The sequence below is a fragment of the Stenella coeruleoalba genome, assembly GCF_951394435.1.
Source record: "Stenella coeruleoalba genome assembly, chromosome: 11".
In the NCBI taxonomy this organism is placed as follows: domain Eukaryota; kingdom Metazoa; phylum Chordata; class Mammalia; order Artiodactyla; family Delphinidae; genus Stenella; species Stenella coeruleoalba.
Window position 1 is genome coordinate 96025581 of NC_137157.1, and position 16348 is coordinate 96041928.

Consider the following 16348-nt stretch of genomic DNA (forward strand, 5'->3'; position numbering starts at 1 on the left):
GGTTGAAGGAGGCCGGCCTCTATCTCTTCACCAACAGAATGTGAACTTGGCCTCTAAATTTATGTCAATTTATGTCTAAAGTGTGTATCTTTCCCTTCCTCCAACCTTTTGCCAAATACTTTTGCACTTTGCCTTGAGCCTGGGGGTTGGAGAGCTGGCTGTGACTTGATGCTGGTGGGACATGCAGGAGGTCTGATGACTTCAGAAAACCAGCCCATTTTACCCGTTCAGAGAAATTCTCTTTTTACCCAACAGGCCTCTAGAGCCAGCCTAATTGGGGTGGGGGGGGAGGGCGCATGGCAGCCATGTGCAGCTGAACTGGGCAAGTGACTTACCCTCCTGGGCCTCAGTGTCCTCATCTGTTAAATGGGAAGAGTCATGGTACCTACCTCCTGGGGCGGGTGTGCAGGTTGCATAAGGTCACGTTGCACAGCATTGAGAACACTGCCTGCCACGCCATCAGTGATTGCTGGCCAATACTGTCATCACCTGAACTCCATATCCCGGCCTCTTACACAAATACCTTGTGGGATTATATTTATTTCACAGCTTTGACCTGTGCCTTTGACACGGCCCCGGTGGAATAGTGTTCCTCTGTAAATCCCAAGGGACTTCTCTAGCGGTCCAGGGGTTAAGACTCCGCACTTTCCTTTTTTTTTTAATTTTATAAATTTATTTATTTATTTATTTATGGCTGTGTTGGGTCTTCGTTGCTGCGCACGGGCTTTCTTTTAGTTGCGTCGAGCGGGGGCTACTCTTCATTGCGGTGTGCCGGCTTCTCATTGTCATGGCTTCTCTTGTTGCGGAGCATGGGGTGTAGGTGCGCGGGCTTCAGTAGTTGTGGCACGTGGGCTCAGTAGTTGTGGCGCATGGGCTCTAGAGCGCAGGCTCAGTAGTTGTGGCGCACGGGGTTTGTTGCTCTGTGGCATGTGGGATCTTCCCGGGCCAGGGCTCAAACCCGTGTCCCTTGCATTGGCAGGCAGATTTTTAACCACTGCGCCACCAGGGAAGCCCAAGACTCCGCACTTTCAAATGCGCAGGTTCAATCCCTGGTCAGGGAACTAGAATCCCATATGCCGTGTGGCACGGCCAAAAAAAAAAAAAAAAAAAAAAAATCCCACAGAAATCAATGATCTAGGTCTCAGTCTCCTCTTTATTTGCATGTGGTTACAATTCATAAATACACTCACCATTTTCCTCCCCCTCCAAAATTCTCCCTTATACCTAAAACCCCACCCAAGCCCCTGGTTATAAGGATTCCCTTTCCTGTCTAGAAGGGGAGGGTGGTCCTCCCTGTCACTCCATCTTCATGTAGCGTCTCCCTCAGTCCATGTGAAGTGTGGGTCCTCGAAGGGTCTCTGAAGCTTGGGGATGACGGGCACCACAAATCCGCCAGAGGTCCCGGCCATGTCCTTGAGTGACCATGTGGCTGGCTCCCTTCTGTGCCATGCTTGGGGTACAGATGCCAGGGGGGCGGCAGTTAGCATCACATGTGCTGTCCGTGCCTGAGGCCGAGCTTGTGCTGCCCCAGTGGGCAGGGGGTCTGCAGTGGAGTCCCGGGCCTGCTCGGGCGGTGGTGAGAGTCCTGCAGGGGCACCATTCCCAGCCAGTGCTGGCCCTGCTCTCAGAGACGCGTCTGAGCCCCGGCCCCTCAGGGTCCAGCTCTCGGGGCCCTACCCAGGCCCTTGGTCAGTCCTGTGCGGGGAGGGCGGCCTCGAGGAGGAGGCGCTCTCAGGCCTCCCTTCTCCTGGCTTCTCCAGACAACATCAGGCGTGGGTGACAAATTGGGTCCTTGGCCCCGTTAGGGGGTGTGGCACCCCAGTGTCTCTGTCTCAGCCAGGTGCCAAGCTTTGCCATCCTCCTGGTAGGGTGTGGAGAGCCCGGGAGGGCTAGGGGCACCCTCTTCAGGGATGGGGTACGGAGGCTCTGGGGGAGCGGGGGTGTCTCCGGGGCCCCGTGCTCCCCCCAGTACTGGCCCGTTGTAGATGTAGATGTTGCCGGTGACAGTCACAGACCCGCCGGTGACGTGAATGCCATTGGTGCCTGTGGGAAGGAAGGTGGAGTAAGGAGTGAGGGGCAAGTTTGAGGGGAAGGCCTGTGTGACCCCAGCATCGGACTCCAGCTTCCCCAGGGCCCCTGTCCGCCATCGCTGTTTCCGCTCTGTCCCCCTCCATCGGCGTTCTTGAGCTCTGTGTTTATTCCTCTGTTTCTTGGTTTTCAGTCTCTTCCCTGCTCTGGAGTCGGGACGCTCTGGCTGCTGGAGCTTCCCCTTGCACCAGGTTTAGTCTCCTCATTTCTGCCTGGCTCACACTCTCTCTCCCTGCCCACCCTCCCTCCCCACCCACTCTGCTCCCTGCGCCTGCCCCAGGCTCACCGTGGGCCACCTGGCCTTGCTCTGGGAGCTCAGCCTCCAGCTCCCTGGCCTGGCTCAGAGGACTCTGCTGTTGTAGTGCCTCTTCCTCCAAACCTGGGGACGCCGGGAGCCCGGCCGAAGCTGGGGTCAAGTCTCCAGAGGTGGGCAGAAGTGGCTCTACCAGGTCAGGGTACTGTGGGTTGACCCTCGGGGGCTCCCAGCTTCCTTCAGCAGTATTTGATTCCTCTCCCTGCAGGACAGAGGCCGAGAACCAAGCAGTGACGTGGGCCTCAGACCCCGTCTTTCTTTAACTCCTCCCCCCTCCCCACCCCATGCTTAGGCAGCTCAGTGCCCTCTTCTGCTCCTCTTCAGGCTCCCTGCCCCAGGGCCTTTGCACCTGATGTTTCCCCAGCTCCTGGAGCACTTTCCTCGATACATCCCGACGGCTGGCTCCCTGTGTTCTTCAGCTCTCTGCTCAAATATCAGCTGATCACAGAGGCCCTCTCTGTCCACTCTAAGATAATATACCCTCGTCTGTTGCCACTGTCACTGTCCCCCTACCATGCTTTATTTAGCAATTATCACTCCCTGAGGTACAGCTGTCTAGCTTTATTCTGGCTCCACTGGTTTGTAACTCTGGGAGGACAGACACTTCGCTTTGCTCACTGCTGTTTCCACTGTGCCTTGAACGGTGCCTAGCACACCGTGTGCTTGATGAATTATTAGTTGAATGAATGAATGGTTGTTGAAGCGGCAGACTCTTTTCCTGCCTGCCCCCCACCTGGTTCACCTGTCCCCCTGCCCCTCCTTGCTGCCTCCTCAGCCTTCCCCATTACCTCTGGGTGCCTCTTGAGCAGGGATCCTGCAATAGAAAATGAAAGGGCAGGCCTCAGACCCCCAGGCTCTCCCCCTCCACACAAGCCATGATATGGCACTGCTCACCCTGGGCTCCCCACAAGGATCAGGTTATCATTACCCTTATCTCCAGCCTCAGAGTGGGGGGCTGGATGGAGGTGATGTCTATGTGGGGGGCAGGTGCTGGGCGTCTTGGGGGTGTGAAGGCGCAGAAGGGTCATCCCTGGGCGAGCTGAATATTCCCTCCAGCCCCCCTCCCCCAGCTAGGTAGGCACAGACCCAGGCCCTGCATCCCTGCCTGCACCCTGCTCCTTCCTACCCAGCTTTCTGCAGAGAGAGGGGTGGCTCTTCCAGGTGCAGGCGAACACAGTGGTGAGAAGCAGCAAGGAGACCAGCGGCAGCAAGACGGCCAGCACCAGCATCGTTCCTGCAGGACGGCAGACAGGACGGGGCATGAGGGCCCGAGGAGGCTGGGGGGTGGGCAGTTAAGGAAGAGCTCTCCAGTTCTCAAGCCACCCGGGCAGAAAAGGGAGAGCAGCTTTCCCCTTCCGGTCCCACTACAGTTCCTAAAGGAGGAGTTGGAGAAACTTCCCTCGGGTTACAGAGAAGGGGCACTAAGCCTGACTAGTGGGGGGACCTCCTGACAGCCAGCAGAAACTCTGCCACAGATGGAGACGTTTGGGGTGGATGCGGGTGGCCACCGGCACGGGGGCAGCCTTGCGGGTGAGGACAGGCATTCGGGCAGTCGGTCTGCAAGGGCTGAAAGTGGGAGTGGGAAGCAATAAGGGAGGTGGAGAGTCTGTAAGCAGACTCAGGCCACAGGGTGAAGTCATGTCTCTGCGGACTTGACCATCTTACAGAGAGACCCACAGCTGCGGGAGCTGAGGTTGTCCTTCTGCAGCTGTGGAGGTGTTTACAGGGGTGACGGAGTCGGGATCCTGGCTTCTGAACTCTGCCTGTGGCTACCTGGCAGTGGAGGGCTGCCCGGTCTCCACCCGCGGCTCAGGGCAGGTCCCGGGAGGGAGGGAAGCGGAGGCTGGGTTTCTCAGGTGCCCACATGTAGCCATGGTAACTGCTGCCTTCCTATGGGCCTCATGCTGCCGTCAACAGCATGGAGTCTACCATGCCCGTCGCCTGTGTCACCTGTGCCTGAGGAAGATGGGGAGCACTTGGACATTTGCACACTGGGAGTTTGCCCTTTGTGAGCCGTCTAATTCCATGGCCTAAGGGAGTCCAGAATGGGAGGTGTGGGGAAAAACTAGACCCAGAGTCTTGGACACCTGGGCTCCTGCCCAGTTGTGTATTTTTCATATAAAAATGAGATTAGCTTACATACTCTCTAAAATTCCAGCTCTAAAATGCCTATCGTTTTTGATACACAGTTAGAAATTAATACGAGGATGTGGAAAATATTTACGATATAGTTGAATGAAAAGTTACAAATGACTGCACTTTTAGGAAAATAATTATTTTTTTCTATTGCACAGAAAAAAGTATGGGAAGACATATTCAAAAGTGTTGAGTGTGGGGCTTCCCTGGTGGCGCAGTGGTTAAGAATCTACCTGCCAATGCAAGGGACACGGGTTTGAGGCCTGGTCCGGGAAGATCCCACATGCCGCGGAGCAATTAAGCCTGTGTGCCACAACTACTGACCCTGTGCTCTAGAGCCCGTGAGCCACAACTCCTGAGCCCACGTGCCACAACTCCTGAAGCCTGCACGCCTAGAGCCCGTGCTCCCCAACAAGAGAAGCCAGTGCACCGCAATGAGAAGCCCGTGCACCGCAAAGAACAGCAGTCCCCGCTCACTGCAACTAGAGGAAGCCTGTGCACAGCAACGAAGACCCAACGCAGCCAAAAATTTAAAAATAAATAAATTAATTAATTAAAATGAAAAAAAAGAAAGTGTTGAGTGGATATGCTAGGTGATGGTTCTGTGGGTGAGGTTTAGTTTTGTTTATCTGAATTTTCTGCAGTCTGCAAGTATTACGGCATGGGCTTTGGAGAAAGAGAGACTTAGAATAGGTCTTCGTAACACCAGTTACCACATGGATGATCTTGGGCAAGTCACCTAACCTCTCTGGGACGCGGTTTCCTCATCTAGTCAGTGAGGATAATAATAAGACTATTTCATAGGATCATTGTGAGGGTCAAATGAGTTATTGAAAGTCAAGTGTTCACAGAGTGCCTGACGCGCTAGCTCTCAATAAGTGGAAGCTATGATTATACATACTTGGTAATTTTTTAAAGTTAAGGAAATAAACTTACCCCTGATTAATAACAACCACAGTCATTAGAAACATCCTGTAATCCTCTATTAGGCGAGGAAACCAATGACTCCACAGAAAAGACCAAGAAAGCATCAAGTGTAGAATCTTCTCTCGAATAACTACAGAGACATCCAGTCTAGTAAATGGATTACGTGATGGTAGCATGTCCAAAACGATGACGGTGATGTCAGTTACAATTACATCTCCATGTGGGTGTACTATTACATATAACTTATAAGTCATGTGTAGGACATATAACTTAAAAAGTGTGTGTGTATGTTTGTGTGTAATTAACCTGGCCCAGGGATACTCCAATTTCCCTTTGAGGAGCTTTTCTTCTTGCCTCAATTCTGACTGGAAAGGATTCATCATTTCCCCGTTCTTTTAGATGGCTAGAATTAAGGCATCTTCCCAGATGCCCCCTGCCCCTGCCCCTGGCCCCTCACCTGGCGTCTCGGAGGGCTCTGGCGGATTTCTGCAGCTGGTGTCAGACCGGGAGGTGCCTGGCGCTGCCTCTACGAGGCCCTGGTCCTCACACCTGTGGAGGAAAGAGCCCAGCTCAGGTGGGCTCCTGGTGGTAAGTGGGAGGCGGTCCGTGGAGCTGAGCAGTGGACGGGGCTGTCAGCAGCTGGGGCTGGGAGGGTGGGAGGAACACGGACCTGGCACCCTCACCTGGTGTGGGGCTGGCAGCGGGCGCTGGGGGAGGAGGTGTTCTGGAAGTGCCCTGCCTTACAGGGAACACAGTTGCTGTTAGCCTTCCTGTCTTCATCTGGCAAGAGAAATGCATGGCCAGCCAGGGTGAGTGGGCAAAGGGAGCCCACTGGATGGCCCCTTCCCTGACCACCCACTGCAATCCGTAGTTTGCAGCATCTTTCCTGATCTCCGAATTGCCCGAGCTTCCTCCCAGTGCTGGGAGGACCCCCGAGCCCCGCACCATCCCAGTTTCATTTCTCTGCAGGTCCCTTCTGTGAGCCTTGCTCAGGGAGGGAGAAGAGGCCTGGGGCCTCACCATGGACACAACCCCATGCACCCTGCCCCCTTCAAGATCACCCGCCTCCTCCCCCCACCCCTTTGCCCCCAGTGACCTCTGACCTTTGAGCTCGGCTTCAGTGCCAGGCGGGCAGTGGGAGAGTGACTCGCAGTGTACACACTCAGAGCCCCAAAAGACACAGAAGAGTCCTGGCTGGCAGCGGCACTGGGTTTTGTGTTTGCTAGTGCAAGGCGTGATCTCCATGAAGCCCAGCACTGGTGGGGAGACAGAGGGCTCAGCAGAGGGGCTGCGCTCCAGGAGATCCCAGCCCCCGTCCCCGCCAGAACACCCCACTCACTCTGGTCACAGGGGCGGCACAGCTGGCAGATGGAGAGATGGTTCCAGTGCTCGTTGTAGGAATTTTCGGGGCACGTGGCACAAGTGGTGTCCTGGTCGGGGCCACATTCGGCCGAGACGTGTGTGCCTAGGATGTGAGCGGGGCAGTGGGAGTGTCAGGGGACTAGGGTTCCCCCACGCCCTCTGCTGCTTGCTGTGTGACCCTGGGCCTGCCGCGGTGCCTACACGGGAGGGACGGCCGGTGTCTCTCACTCTCTGTTTCTGCCAGCGGGTACTCCTGGGAGATGGCGTCCACCTTCCGTCTGAGGCAGCGGTGTGGGCTGGAGCGCCCTGTAACCCACCTCCCTGTCCCAGACTTCCTGTGGCCCCCGTCACTCACCTGGGGGGCAGCGGGAGCAGCAGACGTGATGCTTGGGCTCGTAGTACTCTGTTTCCCGGTCCCGGCAGGTTTGGTTCTCCGTGCGGTACGGGGGCACCTTCAAGGGGAGATGGAGTGAGGCGAGAAGTATTTAGCAGTCAGCTGGGAAGGGCAGAGGGGCTACAGAGAGGGCGGCCCAGACCCCTCTTCCCTGGCTGAGCCCACCCCCACCCGCTGGCCTGGGCCCCTCCCTCACCAGCTGGAGCTGGGATGCTGCCAGGAGACCCCAGAGGCCCAATATGAGCGGCCCCCAGGCCAGGCCGCAAGGGGAGGCGGCCCACGGCAGGCGCATGGCGGCCAGTCAGCCAGCCGAGCAGATGGGTGGAGGCCTGGGAGGAAGGTGGGAGGCCTGGACGTTCCGGGCAGTGGTGGCAGCAGCCTCCCGAGCCCAGAGGCTGGGACAGGACTCGGCCGACTTGCCCCCGGGGGCCAGAGCGGCCGGGCCTGGCCTGGCCTCCAGGGCTCCAGCGCTGGGCTCAGGAAGTGGGAGTGGAGGAGCCGGCGGGGCGGGGACAGGGAGAGCTGGGAGCCGAGGCAGCTGTCTGTCGCAATCGGGAAGAGGAACAGGCTTGGCTGCCCGACGCAGGGCGGGAGGGGGTGGCGGGGAAAGCACGTGAGGGCAGCGGGGCCGGAACCGGGCCTCCTCCCTTCTTTGGAGGCCTGACCGGAGAGGAGGATGCAGGGACAGGCCAGGCCCAGCCAGTGGGAAAGGGGTAGCAGAGCCAGTGCACACTCCTCGGCTGGGCCCCCGGAAGCCCAGCTGGGAACAGATGGAGTTCCAGACACAGCTGTGTCCAGCTAGCAGGACGCCAGATCTGAAAAGTGGATGGGCCTGGACTGTCAAACTTGGAGGGTGCAGAGACCCACCGAGAGCCTCGGCCAGCCAGACCAGCATCTGGGAACCAGAAGTCCTAGCTGGCAGACTGTCTGGACTCCCGGCTTCCCACCCTGTTGTGTGACTTTTGAAGATAAACTACAAAGGAGTCACAGCCAGCCAGCACCCCCTTCCCTGAGTCAACCCAGCCCACACCCACCACAGTGGACACGGGTCACCTACGAGATTCTCCAGAGCGTGCAGCGGCCCCTGCTCCCCTGTCCTCAGAGAAGGCAGTGGTGCATAGACCAGGTTCCCATGAGCAGGGCAGCTGGGCTGGGGCTGGGTGGCCACCACCCTCAGTCCCAGCCTCTCACCCAGGAGCCTTTGAATCCCTTTGAGCTGGAGGGAGCTGACAGCCCACCAGACCGGGCCCCTCACATTAAGGATGAGGACACAGAGGCCAGGGTGCCATGTAGAGGAGACGGGGATTCCAGGGGCACTCGGTCTGGTCCTTGTCCCTTTTCTTCCCACCATCTCCCTGCAACCCATTAACAGCATCCCAGCCCTTACCCAACCATGCCAGGGTGTCTGGTCTCCAAGTTCCTGTGCTCCTGGCTCACTCCCACCTGTCCTTGAGGGTCACCTGGGCTCTGGGAAGCACCTCCACCCTGGGCTGCCCAGCCTCCCTGCAGACCACACCCTGTGACCCGTGGCTTGCCATCCGCTGGCCGCTGGGCCTTGAGCTCGGCAGCGGCCTGCCCCGGAGCTGTAACTCTGGGCTCCCGGAGCTTCACACAGGGTCTGGCACGCACCGCGTGTCCGGTACATATTTATGGACTAAACCGATGATGCCTCGCCCACGTCCCACAGCCGGTCCGTGGCAGAGCCAGCCTAGAGGCCGGGGCTCCGGATGTCTGGGTCCCAGCTCATTCCAGCAACCAGGCTCCCTCCTCGTGACTCAGGGGTGCCTCCCTAAGCATGACGGACTGTCTGGAGAGAGGTCACCTGGGCATCATCCCTGCCCCCTCCTTGGAGGGCTCTGTTCACACATCCTAACCCTGGTTGGTCTGTCTGGCTGGACAGGCTCCTGGTGGAAGAGTGGGAAGTCCAGGTCAGGGGTGTGCCCCTGGTGGGGGGCGGATCACAAAAGGGCGAATCAGCCTGCCTGAGCTATAGACATCTCTCTCCTCTCCTGGTGCAGGCCTAGGACCCGCACTCTGCCGGAGAACATCCGAGGCTGCCTGGGAAGGGAGGAAGTGTCAGAAAGGCACACGCTGCTCAGGTCAAGAAAATGGGGTCTGGGACTGGACACACCACTGAGCTCTTAAATGCAGAAAGGTCTGTATGCACACCTTAGATCCCTTTTTCTATTTATTAACAAAATTTTTAAAATTGAAATTTAGTTGATTTACAATGTTGTATAGGTTTCAGGTGTACAGCAAGGTTATTCAGTTATATATATAACTGAACATATATTCAGTTATATGAAATTTGAAGCATACATATTTTCAGATTTTATTCCATTCTAGTTTATTATAAGATATTGTATACAATTCCCTGTGTTAGACAGTAAATCCTTGTTGCCTATCTATTTTATATATAGTAGTGTGTATCTGTTAATCTCATACTCCTAATTTATCCTTTCCCCATCTCTTTCCCCTTCGGTGACCATAAGTTTGTTTTCTATGTCTGTGAGTCTGTTTCTGTTTCGTATATAGATTCATCTGTATTATATTTTAGATTCCACATACAAGTGATATCATATAATATTTGTCTTCTTCTGTCTGACTTACTTCACTTAGTATGACAATCTCTTGGTCCATCCATGTTGCTGCAAATGGCAATATTTCATTCTTTTTTATGAGTAATATTCCATTTATATATATATATATATATATATATCACATTCTTCTTAAACCAATTGTCTGTTGCTGACGGTTGGGTTGTTTCTATGTCTTGGCTGCTGTAAATAGTGCTGCTATGAGCATTAGAGTTGCACGTATTTTTTCGAATTAGAGTTTTCGTCTTTTCTGGATCTATACCCAGGAGAGAGATTGCCACATCATATGGTAGCTCTAGGTTTAGTTTTTTTAAGGAAACTCCACACTGTTTTCCATAGTGGCTGCACCAATTTACATTCCCACCAACAGTGTAAGAGGGTTCCCTTTTCGCCACATCCTCTCCAGCATTTATTATTTGTAGACTTTTAAAAAATTAATTAATTAATTTTTTGGCTGTGTTGGGTCTTTGTTGCTGCGCGCGGGCTTTCTCTAGTTGTGGCGAGCGGGGGCTGCTCTTCGTTGCAGTGCGCGGGCTTCTCATTGCAGTGGCTTCTCTTTGTTGCGGAGCCTGGGCTCTAGGCACTCGGGCCTCAGTAGTTGTTGCACGCGGGCTCAGTAGTTGTGGCTCATGGTCTTAGTTGCTCCGTGGCATGTGGGATCTTCCCAAACCAGGGCTCGAGCCCGTGTCTCCTGCATTGGCAGGCGGATTCTTAACCACTGCGCCACCAGGGAAGTCCCATTATTTGTAGACTTTTTGATGATGGACATTCTGACTGGTGTGAGGTGATACCTTATAGTGGTTTTGATTTGCCTTTCTCTAATAATTAGCGATGTTGAGCATCTTTTCATGGGCCTGTTGGCCAACTGTGTGTCTTCTTTGGAAAAAAGTCTATTTAGGTCTCTTTTTTTTATTATTATCATGGAAATCACGCATAATTTATACATATGGAAAAGAGGAGACAATAGTACTGTGAACTCCCAGCCTCAACTCAGGTGGGTCTTATTTCTCCCATAGAACCCTCTCCTACTCTTCTAATCTTCTCTTAATTATTTTGAAGCAAATCCCAGACATATATTATTTCACTTGAAAATATTTTAAGATTTTACTCAAAGACAGGGACTCTTTTTCCTTTAATTGAAGAATAACCTATAAACAATGAAATGCATAAAGTAAACTAATCTTATGTGTACAGATCAATGAATTTTCACTTTTGTGTATTCCTGTGTATCTCCCAGAATACTTCCAGCACCCCAAAATGTTCCTGCACGCCCTTTCCAGGCAAAGCTCCCTGCATCACAGGTAAGCACCATCTCAGATCCTTTTAGCTCCAGCAGTCTGAACTATATTCTTTCTGCTGCTAGCATGAGCTGTCACTTCAGCTTTCAAGGACTCTCTGCGTCCTATGGAAAGAGCCCTAAGATCTGGACTTTAATCTTGGCCCCGTCACTTCACCTCTCTGGGTCTCTTTTTTTGTGCCAAATCAACTGCTGCTTTGCTTGCGGCTCTGATCTGTTCTCCACCCTTCCCCTGCTCTGTTCTGTTCCCTATTGGGAACTACATTTCCCAGAGCGCTTTTCCCTCTGGCTTCCCTGTAGGCTCAGCCAGTGGGAAGACAGGTGGGTGGAGGACAATTTGGTGGGAAGAGGGAAGAAGCCAGGCGATTCCTCTGCTTCTCTGCTTTCTGACAAGGCGCGCAGCTGGTTGTGTTGCTTCCTTCCATCCTTCCACTATCCCATCCCCTGCCAGGCAGCCCCCACTATTTAGTTCCTGCCAAATAGCTCTGGAGGCTTCTGGGTCTGTAAGGCTTCTGTATAAGTTTGTCTTTCCAGCCCTAGAGAGGTAGCTGCTTCCTGCTTTGCTATTTTCTGGGTTGCCTTGCTGTCCCCCACTGGCTTCTCAGCATTTCCATCAACCATGTACCAATTCTCTGTGTTAAGTTTCTTCCATTTGAAAGACATAGAGTGTTTCCTCTTTCTGGACACTGATGGACAAATCTCACCCATGAATGGTGATTATGCCTGCCCTGCCTTCTCCGGGAGGGTGAGGGGAGCCTCACAAGGTGAGGCGTCCATGAACTCTTCACGGGCAGACATCGTCTCTGCTTCTTCCCTTTCGTGTTCTTCATCGGCTTCCTCGAGGTTTTGCTGATTTCCGTGGGGCAACACCAGACGCCGACTGAGTGCCCCATAGACCCCCAGAGTGTGTGGGAGTGAGGCTCTTCTCCAGGCCCTCTCCAGAGGGGGTTGCTGGGAGATCCTTCTTCCCAGAGGCCCATGGGAATCCAAAAGGAGGGTTTATGGGAATGGATTCTTTTTTTTTTTTTTTTTTTGGTTTTTATTAGAGTATAGTTGATATACAATGTTGTGTTAGTTTCTGCTGTATAGCAAAGTGAATCAGTTGTACATATACATAGATCCACTCTTTTTTAGACTTTTTTCGCATATAGGTCATTACAGAGTATTGAGTAGAGTTCCCTGTGCTAGCCAGTAGATCCTTATTAGTTAGCTATTTTATATAGAGTAGTGTGTGTATGTCAGTCCCAGTCTTCCAATTTATCTCTCCCCCTCCTTTCCCCCTGTGGATTCTTCTAAATAATCTTCTTTCTCCCCTCTTCCCCATACTGCTCTCAACCAGCTGCTGTCCTTGAATAGGGTCTGGTAAACACTGAGAAATGTGTAATCGATGAGGGTCGTCCTTCTCCAGAATATTTTCACTGGGGACAATCCCTCAGCCCAACTGGGTGATTTTCTCAACTGGGGTGATTTTGCCCCCTAGAAGACATTTGGCAATATTTGGAGGAGTTTTTGATTGTCACAATTCAGGGGGTACTATTGGCATCTAGTCGGTAGAGGCCAGGGATGCTGTTAAACATCGTACAGTGCACAGGACACGGCCGCAACGAAGAATTATCCAAGTGTCAGTAGTGCCAAGGTTGAGAAATTCAGCCTTAATCCGAAGGAATAAACCTCAAATGGTGAACTTCTAGGCATCGTGCCAGGTGATTGGACCAAGAGTCGCAGGGAGGGATTTTCTGGAACATCATTTTCGATGAAAGAGAAATTCATACTACATAAGCGCAGGTAAAAGGACACTATTTTCCACAGTGGGCAGCCCAGTGTGGAGAGGCTAATTAGCTCTAAGCAGTAAGAATAAAAATTTACAATTACTTGAGTGACTCCTTTTCACCCTAGAAAGGATAGAGACTGAAATGAAAAGGGGAAGGAAATTTAGATAAATTAACAAAACACAAATTAATGGGTACTCAGAGGAAATTAGGATGTTGGATGTTTTGAGGATATCTTCATTTATTTTTTTAATTTTTAAAAAATTCATGGGACTTCCCTGGTGGCGCAGTGGTTCAGAATCCGGCTGCCATTGCAGGGGACATGGATTTGATCCCTAGTCTGGGAAGATCCCCCACACCGCGGAGCAACTAAGGCCGTGCGCCGCAACTACTGAGCCTGCACTCTGGAGTTCGCGAGCCACAACTACTGAAGCCCACGGGCCTAGAGCCCGTGCTCCACGGCAGGAGAAGCCACCGCAATGAGAAGTCCGCACACCGCAAGGAAGAGTAGCTCCCGCTCGCCACAACTAGAGAAAGCCCGCGTGCAGCAACGAAGATCCAATGCAGCCAAAAATCAGTTCTGTATTTCTCTACTTATAATGGTGACTTACGACTATTTCTAGATAATGAAACAAATCTTTTTGTCCTGCCCAAGTGACTCCAAATTTACTCCTTTTTTAGTAGCTTAATAGCTTTATCCTTTGCATTTGAAGGTAAACTTCAAAAGGGGTAAGAGCAATCTTTAGAATTTAATTTGTGTCTATGTTATACCTAGTATAGTGCTTCAGACAATAAACTGATTAAAATTGTTAACGGAAAAAAAAATGTAGTCTAGTTGATTTACAATGTTGTGTTAGTTTCTGCTGTACAGCAAAGTGATTCAGTTTTACACATATACACATTCTTTTCCATTATGGTTTATCACAGGATATTGAATATAGTTCCCTGTGCTCTCTAGTAGGACTCCGTTGTTTATTCATCCTATGTATACTAGTTTGCATCTGCTAATCCCAAACTTCAATCCATCCCTCCCCCACCACCACCCTTTGGCAACCACAAGTCTGTTCTCTATGTCTGTGAGTTTGTTTTGTAGATAAGTTCGTTTGTGCCAAATTTTATATTTGAGGATACTTTCTCATAGCACAACACTCTCTGTCAAAGATATACCTTGAGTCTTACCCAAGATGCTAATTCTGCTGTCTTCTGCAGAATGGGGTAGTCAACAAAGAGTGGCCACTAGACCCTGGGGCCACTGGTAATAAACCTAGTGCCTGTCTTCAGAGAACTCATAATATGATCCGTGCATATGGAAACACACACATACACGCATGCACACATGCACACACTGAGATAAGAGTGTACAGCAGTGCATGTTGGAGCATGGGGGAGAAAGCGATCACTTCCACCATCTCCTGTCCCTGGGGAGCAAGAGGCAGGAAGACCCTCCGAACTCACAACCCTCATTCCACTGCAGACCTTCTAGTCTCCCCTCTCTCCCTGTAGCCTTTGCACAGTTTATGGCCAAACCACAGGGTTAGAGGATAGCCAGTCCTGGGAGGGGGAAGGAAGGGCTGAGGCTCTGGGAGAGGCTGGGGGAGCTTTAAGACAAGACCTACAAGGCCCTGATGACCCCCAGAACAGGCATCCACTTCTCTGGAAGTCAGGGAGCATCACTGAGCTTGGAAAGGGGAAGCTCAGCTCTCAATCTGGCCCCACCCCCAACTCCCAGGGTGATGTGGGCAAATCACTTTGTTTCTGGGGCCTCAGTTCCCTGATGCATTAAGCAAGGGGCTAGATGCAGAGCCAGCTGGAAAGGGCTTTGGTGACCATCTGGGCTGCCTTACAACCCCACCCCCTCCCTTTCATTGAGAGCCTGGTGGCCCAGAGTGGTAAAGTGTCATTTTGTGGGTTTTTTTACATTCTTTTTTTTTTTAATGTTCTTTTCCACTGTGGTTTTTCCCAGGAGAAACTATCATTTTCTAAGGCACATAGTTTAAAAGCCAACATGGAAGTCATAGAATAATGCCTAGACCGTGGTCCCATTTATGGAAAAAAACTATATATCTTGTTTTTAAAAAAATACATGTAAGTCTATAAAAGCACCCAAAAAAGATGGACACGAATGACAGTGGCTCTCCTGGGCCAAGGGGTGGGAAAGGAATGGGACAGAGGGAGGCTTTTATTGTCCTGTAAACCTCCATGTTGTTGGAAAATTGTGTTGTGAAAAAAACGTGTTCAGGTATTTTTTTCTGCACCTTAAAAGATAATATTTAAAACAGAGCCATGACAAGTGCAGGTCTCAGATTTCTGCTTTTTTCACAACAACAAGCTTGCTCTGGCCCGTTCCAGATCTGGAATGCTGCTGTCTCTAAGCTACCACACCCTGGCAGGTGCTACAGGGACACAGCGCTCGCGCTCCAGCTCAGCCCAGCCCAGGCCTCTCTATCCTGCTCGCTGAGCCCTTGAGAGGAAGACGAAAACTATTTGCAGTGAGGCCTTGGGCCAGTGGTTGGATTTCAGGCACCAGCCAGCAAATAGGAAAGGCAGGGATGTGTCTCTCTGAAACTCTGAGATGGGACAAGCAGGGTGCTGAGTACCGCACCTGTAGGTAGGATGTCCCTTGGGAAGGCGGGGACGGTAGAGAGAGCTTCTCAAGGAGCCTGGGAGATAATCCAGGACCCTGATGGCTGGTTAATCCACGGACTCTCTGTGGGAGTGTGTGAAACTTCCTGGTGTTCAAAACCAGGTGCAGGGGAGCCCCGGTTCCCCAAGAGTCTGTGGCTGGTCTCTCTTGGGGTGTACGGCAAAAGCCCTGAGCAGATATCCCCGTGCCGAAGAACAATTCTGCTCTGTCCTTCACTCTACTGCTATTAGGCTTTGTGTGCACAGAACACTGGCTCATCTTTGCGGAGGGCAGTTTCTTCATCTGGAAAATAAAGAAAAAGCCAGCCTTTCCCTTCCAAGAGGAGTTGTCCCCTATACGTGTCAGGGAAGCAATGGGGTGCGTTTGGAATCCTGGTCGACAGCAGCTCTCACTTTAAGAGGCCACAGGAGACGGGCGCAGACAGGGCACAGGGCTGTACCCTGAGCCCGCTTGTTCTGCAAGACCCAGCAGAGATGCCCTCTTCTCCGGGAAGCCTTCCTGAGCCCCCCTGGGTGAGTGCCTCTCCCTCCCTCCCCGCCGCCAGGCTCGCTCAGCACTTGGCCTCCGCAGCTGTCGCTAGGACCCTTGTCTTATGCCATCGGGGCCTGCCCTCTCCCACCCAGCTACATCAGCGCTCGGGCTGGGCCCCGGTGCCTGCACATCCCAGGCCTGCTCCTCCAGCAGGCGGGAGAAGCCGGCGGACGCCTCCTGCAGGGACACAGTGGCAGACCTCTCACCCGGCGCTGTGGTTTGCTCTCTGTGCCTCCTGGGCCCTGTTCTGAGGCCTCATTGTCCGATGCCTTCCCTCTTCACTTGGCACT

At 52.6% G+C, this 16348-nt stretch overlaps 1 protein-coding gene across 3 annotated transcripts; it reads right to left on the minus strand.

Annotated features, from left to right (window-relative positions):
• Nucleotides 1-872: 872 nt before the first annotated feature.
• On the minus strand, nucleotides 873-7689 carry LTBR (lymphotoxin beta receptor). 3 transcript variants are annotated; one of them, XM_079937079.1, is made up of 10 exons: nucleotides 7417-7689; nucleotides 7182-7278; nucleotides 6804-6929; nucleotides 6568-6720; nucleotides 6148-6244; nucleotides 5922-6013; nucleotides 3528-3635; nucleotides 3190-3215; nucleotides 2375-2603; nucleotides 873-2043 (listed from the first exon to the last, which is right to left on the minus strand). In XM_079937079.1, exons 1-10 carry the CDS (start codon nucleotides 7510-7512, stop codon nucleotides 1802-1804), a joined length of 1266 nt encoding a protein of 421 aa, XP_079793205.1. In that variant the 5' UTR covers nucleotides 7513-7689; the 3' UTR covers nucleotides 873-1801. The 3 variants fall into 3 exon arrangements, with proteins under 3 accessions (XP_079793205.1, XP_079793206.1, XP_079793204.1); XM_079937080.1 differs by having other exon boundaries at nucleotides 6148-6234; nucleotides 6543-6720; XM_079937078.1 differs by having other exon boundaries at nucleotides 6135-6720.
• Between the last annotated feature and the right edge of the window lie 8659 nt (nucleotides 7690-16348).

Bases quoted from the DNA above. Each gene is read 5' to 3' on its own strand.
- LTBR (XM_079937078.1), bottom strand. From the start codon at position 7,512: ATGCGCCTGCCGTGGGCCGCCTCCCCTTGCGGCCTGGCCTGGGGGCCG. The intron at 3,216-3,527 runs GTAGGAAGGAGC...TTTCTATTGCAG, and splicing joins CTCTCTCTGCAGAAAGCTGG to GATCCCTGCTCAAGAGGCAC. The intron at 2,604-3,189 runs GTAATGGGGAAG...TCTGTCCTGCAG, and splicing joins TGCTCAAGAGGCACCCAGAG to GGAGAGGAATCAAATACTGC.